Source organism: Calypte anna, chromosome 1, assembly GCF_003957555.1.
Source record: "Calypte anna isolate BGI_N300 chromosome 1, bCalAnn1_v1.p, whole genome shotgun sequence".
Lineage (NCBI taxonomy): Eukaryota > Metazoa > Chordata > Aves > Apodiformes > Trochilidae > Calypte > Calypte anna.
Genome location: NC_044244.1, coordinates 11,945,037 through 11,957,684, shown reverse-complemented (window position 1 = coordinate 11,957,684; position 12,648 = coordinate 11,945,037). Strand labels below are relative to the sequence as shown.

The following is a 12,648-nucleotide window of genomic DNA, read 5'->3' as shown; positions in this document are numbered from 1 at the left end:
GGTACATAAAAGTGAAGTAGAAAAGATCATGAATAACAGACCAGCAGCATAACCCATCATGCTTCATGACTCACTATTAGCCTATGAATAAATTCTCAAGGCACAGACCTATCAAGAAAAGAAAAGGTGTCCAATTTTATCAGGTTTTTCCTCATCTGTACCACAGGTAATACTCAGTATGGCAAAGAAAGTCTCAAATGCTGCGTACAGCGATTCTGATTTTAATGCAGAAGGTATTAGCTGAATACAAAGAATTTTAATTTACTTTCATTAGGAGCTGAAGAAAGGAATAGATCAAAAGGAGTGAAAGTGCCAGTCTTTAAAAGATCTATACTCACATCACTGCTCTCAGACCTTTCTCACAGAGCTCCTTCTCCTCTTTTCTTTAGTAACTTGCCCTCCCCTTTTCCACCCCCTTCTAAACGCATGCACATGCATATAAACACCCACTCTCCAGCCACCTCTGAGAACATAAAATTACAGCCTTTCCTCCCTTCCTTCCTGCAGAAGAAAAAACGAATTGTCACATCTTCAGCTCCAGTAAATCCTAGTGCTGCACCCAGCCTCTAGAGATGGGACCTTCTTCTGCTCCCACCACCTAGTCACTCCTTGACACCAATATCTGAGAGCTGGCAGCAATCCTGAGCTCTAATCACCAAGAATTTATCTAGCTCCTGCTCCCAGCCTTCACTTCTCTGTGCATGATGGAGGAGCAGCCTGTAGGGAAGCCTGGCTCCCCTGCCATGGCACTGCTCCCCTCTGGCAGGTTCTGAAAGGGATGAGCAGGAGTGAGTGCTGCCTGGGCACCTCCCCGCTGCTGCCTGCATGCAGAATATGGTAGCAGCATTGCACTGGAGCTCCACCTCCATTCATCCTCCCAGAATCAATATTGTATTTATTCGACTGCTGGAGAGGAGAAGACTTTTGCGGGGCAGAGAGAGGAAAGGCTAGATGAAATTTTCCAGAGGTTATGCATGAGGTTCATTAGGATTAGCTTCATGCCCTCCCACTGGTTTGCAAAGCGATCCCTATGTTACTGAGAAATTTTCATTACAGGTTTTTAAGCAAACAAGCCATTTTTAAAAATGTCAGAATCATCAATTAGAAAGAGACAGTTGCATAAATGCTGGAATTAAATTTGCACTTCTTACAAAGGCTATATGAACAGCTTAAATGGGGTCAAATAAGAGGTGCCTTGCTGCTAATATCCTGATTCGGGCAATAGCCAGTGAAAGATGCTTTAGAAGTGAACTCATAACAAAATTGCCTGAAATGTCACCATAGCCCTCATTAGCTAAACGTTCACAAAGCTCCTGGAATATGATTTATATGTCTGGAAATATCTTTCCATCTATAATACAACTCTTGATATTCTTACTTTATGTCATGCATCAAATGAGAAACTCACGGCACTGACAAAAATTGCATGCAACTGAACACAGATATTTGCTTTAATGTACATTACACAACTGGACACTATTTGGCCTAAATTTACTAAGGTGAACTTCATTAGGCTTCTCCTCACTAATGTTTGTAGTAGTAATGATGGTAGCTGCTAACTGCAATAATTATTGGATTTTATAAAGTTTTAAAATGACTGTTTCTCCTTCTTCATAGAGAAATTTAAGTAAAGGAATTTTAGCTAATTTGCTCAAGTAAAATATTTGCTAACAGTCAAGAAAGATATTCCTCATTCTAAATATGCAGCCAAAATTGTATCTTGAAAGTCATTACTTTATTAACTATGTTTCTTATTTTTTCAGAGGGTTTAAAATTTGCTTTTAATTTTACCTTTAAAATTTGTTCTCAAAGTACAGTTAAAGGCAAATGAAGAAGTGAATTGCTGAACTCTTATAGGTACAGATTTTATATGGCTGCACAGAAGTGGAGACAGAGGTAGTATGCATTCTTAAAAATGAAAAATGAAAAATGAAAAAAATCTGAAACTCAGCTAAATCTTTACTTTCATTTTAGTAATTCAATAGTATAATCACATCCTGCATCCAATTGTCAAAAATAAAGTCCTATATGCCAGACCTACAAAATTCAAATAAAATCAAAAGTGGCAAGGATGGTAATATTGAAAGTACAGTTCTAGATTATTAATTTTGTGCAATATGAAGTTCTCACTTCTCCTGTTGCCTCTTTGTATCAAATGAAGCTCTATCCCTCCTCTCAGATCATTCTTCTTGTTAGAAAAAAAATGTCAGTATTTATTTAATTAAATATACATGAGAAGATGATGACTATTATTTTCAATGTACACTTTTGTCTGTTTATACAAATATTCAAATCATACAAGAAAGATGTTAATTACATTTGATAGGAGAAAAGTTATTTCTGCAACTGCAGCATTTTTGGCAGCCACTGAGTTCATTGCATACTGCTTACTCAACTGACAACTTGCAAAACTTACAAAATTGTCCTAATAAATGTGAGGATTATAACAATATACTTATTATCTCCTGGCCTGTGCTAAATACCCTAATAGCAGAATCTGCAGATTTTGAATGGCAGGGTTCAGATAGAAGAGTTAATTTATGGACTTCCAAGACTTGTCATACACCCTTGTTTGTGTACGACAGTATGAACAGTCGTATGTCATAGTTTTAACATTTTTGTCTCTGCTTCTAACTTTTGTGGCCATGTTCTCCAGGGAGCCAGATCCTGAATTAATATAGGAAAGTGAGGCTGCCCATACTTGAATAGTTCATACTCCAAATACTATCTGCTTTTTCACCTTTACTTTTTTATATTTTACTTTACCATGTTTCTTGATTTCTGTATGATCTAATTCTCTGCTACAGATACTGCACCTTTGTGCACCAGAAAATTTTCCCTTGTTCTCATTACAGGGACCTACAGTGGCATCTCAGGTTAAACAGTGTGTGTCTTCTGTGCATGTTTGGTGTTGCATTTGTCTATAAAAGACAGAATTGTTTATGTTATTATAGATCATATCTGCACTCTGCCCTCCCCTCACATCGGATTGCTTCACCTTTGGTTTCTGGGTTAAATAAAAAGCAATCTGCAGTGAAAATCTGGTGAAAGGTGAAGCAGTTGGATAAAAAGATAGCAAGTGCTGTACATGAGGAATCTGGCATAGCTGGATATGTTGCAGGAAGAGCCTTTCTTGTTCCTGAGGCTCCTTGAGCTGCTGGCCTCTCCACTACCTCACACCAGAGTGAGCTTCCCTCTGTGGGTGTGTGTCCCACCTTTATTGGCCCCCTGGTAATAGGGGGCCTGCCCTAACCGGGCACAGGTGGACTCACACCCACTCTTTGGCAACTCGAGGCACCTGGTTTATCTTGTTTCTCTACATGGATATGTTCAAAACTCAGCCATCTCTAATCAAACATTCAACTTTCTATAGCCAGTTCTGTATGAGTTGCCCTAATGGCTCTAACCACTAGAATTAACTTACTACACATAAGCAGATCTGCTTATACACTTTCTCTTGCAGACTATGCTGCACACTGACATAACCCAAAACTTCACCTATTTTTTAATGTTTCAAGTAGCGACCACATATTATTCTTAGGGCTGCTAAACATAGAACAAAATATATTGTCAACATATGTGAATTTCTTTCAAGATGAAATAAGAGCAATAAACAATGCTGTGGAGTGTCTCCTGTGCATAAATATGCAAAATGAAAGACTGCTGGGTTTTTTTCAGCTTTCTGCTGTACTCCTGTGTATTCTCTGGACTTGAAAAAATTAGTCTTTTGAAGAAGGCTCACTACAGGAAAGTAAACAAGTTACATATATTATTTAATTCTAATATTGGTATATACTCTTGGGCACCACACCAATAATATCTGAACCAAAATATTATAAGTACTGGAGATGAAAATCAATCTCTCATAAACAGTATATGGCTGGATCTAACCATCAGACTTCTTATAATGTTGTAGTTTGAATGATTAAATGCAAGAAAATTAAGCCTATTTGGTTTAAGAGGGTTTTCAGTGTTTCTTTAAAGTGTTCCTAAAGCCACAAGTGTGAGCCTTGGATTAGGCTGGGGAAAACAAATATCCATAAAATTGTCAGAAAGGGGCAATTATTACAGTAATGAATCAATCACTGTTTGCTGTAACAGATGATAAGGAAAAACAATGGAGTTTATTAACACACTCCTCTAACAGTGTTGAAAGAGGAATCTAGTTGTTTAAGTAGGGATCTAATGCCATTTATATCAGCCTCTGGCATTTGAAATATTCATAGGGGACTTGCAAGTATGACACAGGACTTACAAGAGACTGCTGCCTGGAAGGGCAGGAGGAGGCAGGATGGGGTCTCTGGCACTGGACACCTATGTTTACAAAACTGAATTGCAACCCAGATGTTGGTGGTCTCAGATGTCTGCTGGAGGCAACCTTTTCCTTCCTATTGATACCACACTTGGGACTGTATCTTGCTTATTGTCCTGCTTTGAACCACCTCAAATTAAGAGCTTAAAGCTTCAGATAGGAGATAAAACAAATTTCCAAAATAGGGCAAAATATAGGGTTGAAAACCAGGATATAGAGTCAGAGATCACTGACTCCCATCTGTATTAGAAATGCAAAACCAGAATCATCTCATCTAGTGAGACAGCATGTGAAGTGAAGTCCCTAAGAATTTTTTTTTCTCATTATTCCTGTAACTAAAGAACATTCTGTTCCTTTACAGAAACAATTTGAAATCCAAGTTAGATGTTCTGCTGTAATTGCTCTTCCAGTTTGTATAAATAATTTTAATTGAAGACTTCAAGGGAATAGCCAAAAGAGAAGTCTAAAAAGAATCAATACTCTCTTCACACCTTGAGGAGTATTTATGCAAAGAGGAATGATTTTAATAGGAAAGATTTGTATGCAGTGCTTAATGAATGCTCAGTAACTTGACAGATAGGCAGCATGAACTCAAGCTCTAACTCCATATCAGGCAGAACAGAAAGTGACATATGGATTTTCTGCACCTCAGGGAGAACACAAAGCTATTGAATATCACACCAGCCAACCTAAGAAATCTGACAAGATGCACAGAAAGACCTCAAATGTAGACAGCAAGAGTGTGCGGTATACAAAATATGAGGTGTTTTTTCTGTTTTTTCAGTCCAGGGTCATCTCTGTTCTGCTTATCATTCAGTGAATACTCAATAACCTAGTGAGTACCAAGAGAATAAAATGTGAAGAAAATACTAAAATAGGAGCCTCATGGAGATTATAATTCAGTAACTTTGTAACAGAAGAGGACACTTTTCCCAGGTCTTTGGTTAATATAAAAAGAAATTTACATATACTACAGTGACTATTGTAGCAAGTTCGTGTTATATAAAAACAATAGACATACAAAAAAGATAAGGAAGAATCAATGCCAGAAAAACTAGAGCATGTATTAAAAAGATGTACCAACCAAATTTCTTATCTATTTACATGCAGACTTCAATGAATTGCCTATTTTAAATACAAAAAGGGGGTTGAAAAGTAATACCTTTCCATTACCAAGTTCTTAATTGCTACTAGTATGTCTAAAATGCAAGTATTATTTTAACTCACCATCAAGCATCTGAAAGTTCAAGTCATATCACTTCCTTCAACTGAAGTGATAGTTTCAGTATATGATACCATAGAAATAGTAAAATTGGAATTTTTTTCTCTGCTTAATGTTTTATCTTTCTTAAATGTAACTTGGTCATATTTCAGAGCTTTCCTCTGCAACTAGAGGAATACAAACTTCTTTCTTGTTATAGTTAAGCTAAGATTTACATTTAGTCTCTTGTTTTTAAATAAATAATTGTTACACTTTCATGAGTTCTGGCTGCATAGAGAGTCTGGATAAAATGGTGAGGACTCTCAGCACTGCATCAGTCTACCTTGGGAAGATTCTCAAAAGTTAGGGTTAATTTTACCCATACACTGCTTGAAAAGTTTTGCATTAATTATATGGAATATGAAAGCTTTTATGGTAAGAAATACAAAGTGGAGTGAATGAACAGGACACTGTGTACTAAGCAAAGGAAAAAAATAGTGAAATGCAGCCCCTAGATATCCATTCATCTCAGCTATAAACTATCAGGGTATCTGTTAAAGGCCACAGCATTCACATTGCAGTTCCAGTCTCAATGCCCTCTCAATCTCCTCCTCTTGAAAAGCCAAATGAATTTGTGAAATGCAAGAAGATTCATTTTAGAAAAACAGGTTGAGGTTTTAGCACACAGTTACTCCTGGTTTGGCTCACAAAAAGGAAAATGTAACCACCATCACTGGTGAAAGGAACTGTAGGTGTTGTGGCTGAACAGAGAATACAATGATTTTGGTTGTACATGATGAAAATATACTGTTTCTGCTGTCTTTGGCACTGTTTCCTCAGCTGCCTGTGCTGCAGCATGTAGGAACACAGGCAGTAAGTATAGCATAAATCCAAACCAGGTAGGCTACCATGGGTGTGAGCAATTATTGCTCCCCATGATATCTTAAATATTTTAGCTACTGCTGTTAGTTGCTTTTCAAACAGTTAATTTTCCTTTGTTTAACTCCATGGGTTTATTAACAACAAGAGGAAGAGAGTTCTAGGCTAAAATGAGTAGACAACAGACCACAACTAGTTCAGATGGAACATCCCAGCTTTCAAACAAAGCAACAGTGTTCCTTGTGCATATGTAATTCAGCTTTTCAGGTGTTGCTGAAACTGGACAGCCTGAATCTCATCTGATCTGACATGAAGTGAGATAATGGTTTACTCATCTGAACTGACAGTGAACAAACAGGGAGCAGAACTAAGGATTTGTCTGAACTAGTAAAAATGCATTCTTTTGCAGAGGTCCCCAACTCCTTCTTTTTTGAGCAACTCACTTATTCTAGAGGTTGCGAGATATTGGCCTTGCTGTGCAAAAATATGCATGAATGATGACTAGATAATTACTTCCAAAGCTTAGTGACACTGCAGGATCAACTACCTGATAATGGCTTTACTTTTGCTCTTATTCAATTGAATAACAACATTTAACACTTTGCAAATCAATAAGTGTGCAGTCTTTCCAATTTACTTACTTTTAGAGTAACCTCAGCTTCCTGAAAAATTCAGCATATATATAAGATCATAATAGGTCTTGAAGGCAGACCCATAGATAGGAGCAAGGCCACAGGTCACTCTTTCCAGTACTTCTAATATCTCACCCTTTGGAGATCTCTCAGGTGCAGTAGAAATTCTGAGTGGTAGATGTGGGACTGATCTTTAGACCAGCTACCTAAAGTAGTAGATGTCTACTCATACGGTAGGTATAGACATCTGTCTTGTAGACATCTGTGTCTGAATTACAGTATTTTTTTTATGTCTAGACTAAATTAACTAATATAATGTACCTACCATTCCCACGAGAATAGCATCAAAAACCCCACAAGTCCGCATGGTTTGCAGACAATCTTGGAGCTGGTCAAGTATATCCTTGGCTGATGAAATGAAAGAGTACGTTTCCCCTTTCTTGATACACACTATCGAGCTATGACAATTCATCACAGCTGTATATTTGTTTCTGAAAAGTTCAGCCTGCAATGACCAGAGCTCTTTATTCATCAGTCAGAAGGGTCATCAACAGACTCTTTTAACCACTTGTGCATCATGTCTTTGAATTGTTTCCTGGAAGCTTTGAGCAAAGGAACTGAAACTTGATGAAATAAGTAGAGGGAGCATCTTTCCTGAGCTTGATCATGTGGGAGTGTTTTAGTTTGTCTAGTCCATTGAATAACCTTGAAAATTGTAGGAAAGTTTTTGCATTTACAGCTTGAGCTTTCATCTTACTCAGCCTCAGGCCTAAAACTTTGTTTGTCTTAGAACAGCAGTCATTCAAAATCACTCACTGTATAAAAATCTTTTCATGTAGATTCAGTCTTTTACCAGTGACATTCACTCAGCATTTTAATGGGATACAGGGGCCTCATAAATGCAGACAGTTTTCCATCAGCAGTAGGAGACTTCAGACAAGACAGAGCAATGCAAACTCTCAGGAAAGAATGTGTTATCAGCATAAAAACCCTTAGGAATTCTGAAACATCTGGCAAATGGGATCAGGAATGTAATTTTGGTTGCTTTTGACTCATCCACTGAGATATGGTTCCTCTGAGTCTGCTTGTGAGGTTTGCCGTGGGTTTGGGACAGTTACAGCTGCAGCTTAAAGCCTGGCACTGGGCACTGAGTGGTAGTATTAGATCACCAGAACCTCAGGTATCTCTTGTTGCAGCTCAGTGCATTCACTTTGCCTCCCTGCTTTATTTGTTTCATAGCAACACAGCAATACAAATTCACTGTCAGGCAGATGCTTCCATGTTCCAAGGGACGAAATCCAAAATGGTTCTGTTTTGAAACCTGCAGGTGAAATCACTACGTTGTAATTATGCTATGGGGTGGCAATAATATCTTACATAGATCCACCCTTCTCTTTGAACAGCATTTGTATCTGACCCCTAAACAAGATTTTGGGTTGAGAAGTAAGCCAAAGTTACAATATTAGTTTTTCTATGAGCCTGTTTCTTTAACATTTAGGATACAGTACACCATCAGTCGAGCTCAGGTAAGCTGAAGGAGACAGTACCTTTTCTTTTTTCTCCATATCAGACGCAGGTCTGAAACACTAAGGCTTTGTTTACCACCTGTCTAAAATGAAAGGCTCCAGAGCTGTATTAAATCAGGGAGCACCAGCAACTGTGCTTATCCCTTACACCCAGGTTGCTACACAAATCCTGGTGCTGTTGTCCTTGAGCTATCTACTATGATGCTTCTACTATGATCTACTTCTACTGCCACAATAGGGTATTTTGATAATCTATTAAAGTCTCCCATGATTGTGTTCATAGATGGAGTGCACATAAATTGCACAATACATAGTTTGTGTCTAAAGAATGATCCAATCATGCCTAATGAACAAACAAAAGGTACACATTTAACTTCAGACACCTTTAAAAGTAAGATTTTATAAATTCTCCACTGTGAGGGTGGCAGGACACTGGAACAGGTTACTCTGGCAAGTTGTCGATGCCTTATCCCTGGAGATGTGCAAGGCCAGGCTTGGAGCAGACTGGTCCAGGTGGAGTTGTCCTTGCCAATGCAGGGGGGTTGTAACTAGATGATCTTTAAGGCCTTTTCCAACCCAAACCATTCTATGATTCTATGATTTTACTAGCTATTGGAACCCGTGAAGCTTTCATACCATTTGTAAAATGGTTGAATAGGGGGACAAATCCTACTTCAGGAAGTACGAAAAGGACTGGCTGTTAGGGAATATAAGCATTTTGCTGAACATTGCTTTTATAAATATTCTGACCTTAAACATCTTTTTTCAGTTTACCACTATCACATTTAGAAATCACTTCAGATATTCATAGAAACCATGTTAGATGCCACAGTCATTAGCCTGCGATTCTCCAGTTTCTTCACATCAGAACTCTGTCACTCTTCTCAGAAATAAAGACATTTGAGGCCAGAAGTTATTCTGAGATTAATTTCGCACATATCAGGCTCACATAATTATAGAGTAATTATATATTTGAATGCACATTTGCCTTGCATTCTTAATATAGTTGAATAATCTCCATCAATATTATTATGACACCCATATTCAATTAAAACAAAAAATTAAGTTGCAAGGATACTCTATTTTCTAGAGAAAAGAATTCCATGTGAAAAAGTGAACCAATAATCAGCCCACATTTTAAAGGGATTAGCAAGTAACTATATTTGAATGCTGAATATGAGAATGCTAAAGCATGACAAACGCGGAAAATATCTCATGCAGTGTATTATGTAATATGAAAATATTAGTAAAAATTAAGTCCATGTTACTAAAAACTTCTGAACTTCAGGAAGCCTGTTGTATTCTTTGTTGACTTAATCAGCTAATTTAATTTTGCCTTTCAGAACCAAGTTGCATTAAATTAAAATGGCAAAAAGAACTGAGAATTAATAAAATCTGTTAGACTAACCTTCTTATAAAACTAATGCAAGTAATCGATATTCTGCTTCTTTCTTACATTTAACTTCTTTATATAAATTATCTGTTTGCCTATTTGGCATCAGAAACATGACAGCTGTAGTGTAAGACTTCAGGCAAATTGCATTTTTTAAAAAAATGCTTTCATAACCTTCATACTTCTTACATTTGAGAGTCCTCTGGAATAAACTAGATTTCAGGATGATGTATTCCAAGAAATGATACTCCAGATCATTACTTTGCTTCAATAACAGGAGGATGAAATTTTGAGAAGAATCCCTGGGGACTATTCCACTTACATTATTTGTGCCTCTGTGCATTTATGTGTCTGTCTCCTGTACTGTAACACACTAAAAGGGCTCTGTTCTGCTGCTGTCATCCATCCACAGTGATCTCTCCCAGGCTAAGAAATTCTCTTTACCTTCATAGTGGCTCTGGGCACCATGAACTTGGTTTTACGCAGTAACAATATAGAAACTAAATTAGCATTTCTTCTATGAAGTCTTGGTGATAAATGGAAGGAAAATTATGCATATGTCCCAGTAACAATGTGCAGCCTGTCTATTACCTGAGGAACAAGGATTGCTGGAAGAGATGGGACACAGTGACAGGGCTGCACAAACAAGGACAACAATCACTGGTAAACAGTTGTGCCAATGGAAATACCAGATGGATATAAAGCACAAAAATCTTTACTGTGGGAGTGGTTAAGCATTGGGACAGGAGTACAAAGAAGCTGTGGAATCTGTCCTAAATTTTTTCTAAAATCTCAGAGCAAGTTGAGACCCTGAGCAACCCAATCCAACCACAGTTAGCCCTCCTTGGAGCAGGAGGTTGGTGACACAACATCCCTGCTGTCTGAAATGGTTCAATTATTCTCTGATTGTCTTCTATAGGAGATGATAGCTGGCTTGGAAACTAAGTTCATGATCCTCCAAAAATTTGTCATCCATGGATAGATGTGAATTGACTCTACAAGCCTTTAAGACAGCAGTTTACAATCTTTATCCATCTGTGGACATGAAAATATTTCCAGTGGCAGTTCAGAGCTTATAAGCAGCTTTAAATCTCTTCAGGGGAAGCTTCTTTTATTTAGGTAGTTTTCACAGATTCTTCATTAGTAGGCTACAGATGCCTACATGTCCATATGCCACACTGAAAATTCTTATTTTCATGGTTCTGATGAGAACAATGTTGGATCAGACTCAACTTTGATTATTATTTTCCAAAACCATTCTTTCTAAAGAAATAAATTTGCACTTAGAAGTCTGTGTTCTCTCTGCCTGTCTCTCTTTCTTTCCATGCAGACTCCCCTTGAGTAAACATCCTATAAAACAAAGAATATCATATCCCAATTTTATGCAGGAGAACGCAGAGATCTTTTCTCCCTTAAAATATTGTGAAATGGGAAAAATAAGCTACTTGGCATTATTACAAAGAAAAATTACAAGACAGTTTTATCTGAGAAGTGTATCTTATAGAGCAGTTTTACATATTAACACAGAAAAGGTGAGGGAGAGAGTGAGAATTCTTCTTCTTATTCTACTTCTCATATAAAAGAACAGCAAAACCATCTTAATTACCTGTTTCCATTTTCCCATCTTGTGCTGCAGGCCCATCAGGAATTACACTCTTCACCTGGAGAAACTCATCCGGCTCATCCCCACCAATAATGGTAAATCCAAATCCCATGTTGCTTTTCTTAAGAGTTGTGCTGAGGAAAGTCCCCTTCAGCTGTGATGCATCGCGAGTGAAGAGTGGTTTTTCTACATCAGTCAACACAAACAAGAAAGACAAAAGTTCTGATCTGATCTCAACACAGTGGGGACAGCAGATAACAGAGCAGGTGACAGTGTGTAAAACCAAGGAAATAAGGAGTGCAGGCATTCCAGGAAAAAAATATTTGTGAGTTCTTGTATTAATACAAAGCTTAAAACACATTTCTTATCTATGGCAGATTAGCCCTTAGTAGGGGAGCTATAAATATCTGTTTGTATTAGAAATACATTTAGAAGTGCATATTGTGTACCTAAAATAATTGCAACAATAAAAATGACCCATGAGGAAATTTTAAAACCTCTTTCATAACCTATGCATTCAGCTTGGCCTACAAAGTAACACATTCTCCATAATTTGCCTTGCAAATTATTTCCTTATTTGCAATAAGGAAAATATCCTGTTGAATATCCTATTCCACCCATTAGCAAGCAGTGTTAAATATTAGGTGAGCTTTTCTCTCCAAGCATGTGTGGTTCCAGCATCGAACAAGCAACACATTCAGCTGCAGTGCGACCTCCGTGTGCCCCGGTGTGCGGTGTGGGTGGTGGGGCCTCCCCGCGCCTCTCTGCTCTGAGGTGCTCGGTGAGGAAGGGTGGGAGGGAGGTGCAAAGAGGGGGAGGAAGGTGACCTCAAGTGCTGCCCCTACTCCTGCAGCCCCCGTGGTGGTGCTGCCAGCGGGGGGACGTACCCTGCAGCCCCCACGTCCCACTGGGCTCACGCCGGCACTGGGACAGATCACTGACGCTGCGGGACCTCCTGGGAGCCAGGTGCGAGTGAAAGAGTTTGGGTCTAGGTAAGGTTGATGAGGAGCTTTCTACTGTTACAAAGGAAAACAAGCCTCATTTTCTGGCTGTAACTTTACATCAAAGTTTATTTGTCTCTACCAATACTGGTTGCTGCTTT

General features: G+C 38.2%; 1 protein-coding gene across 1 annotated transcript in view; it reads right to left on the bottom strand.

Annotated features, from left to right (window-relative positions):
* Window positions 1-12,648, bottom strand: part of MAGI2 (membrane associated guanylate kinase, WW and PDZ domain containing 2) — a 694,450-nt gene that overhangs the window by 128,627 nt on the left and 553,175 nt on the right. The window contains exon 9 of the mRNA XM_008493015.2: window positions 11,550-11,732. Coding sequence (XP_008491237.2) covers window positions 11,550-11,732 — 183 coding nt within the window. The remainder of the gene's footprint in view (window positions 1-11,549; window positions 11,733-12,648) is intronic.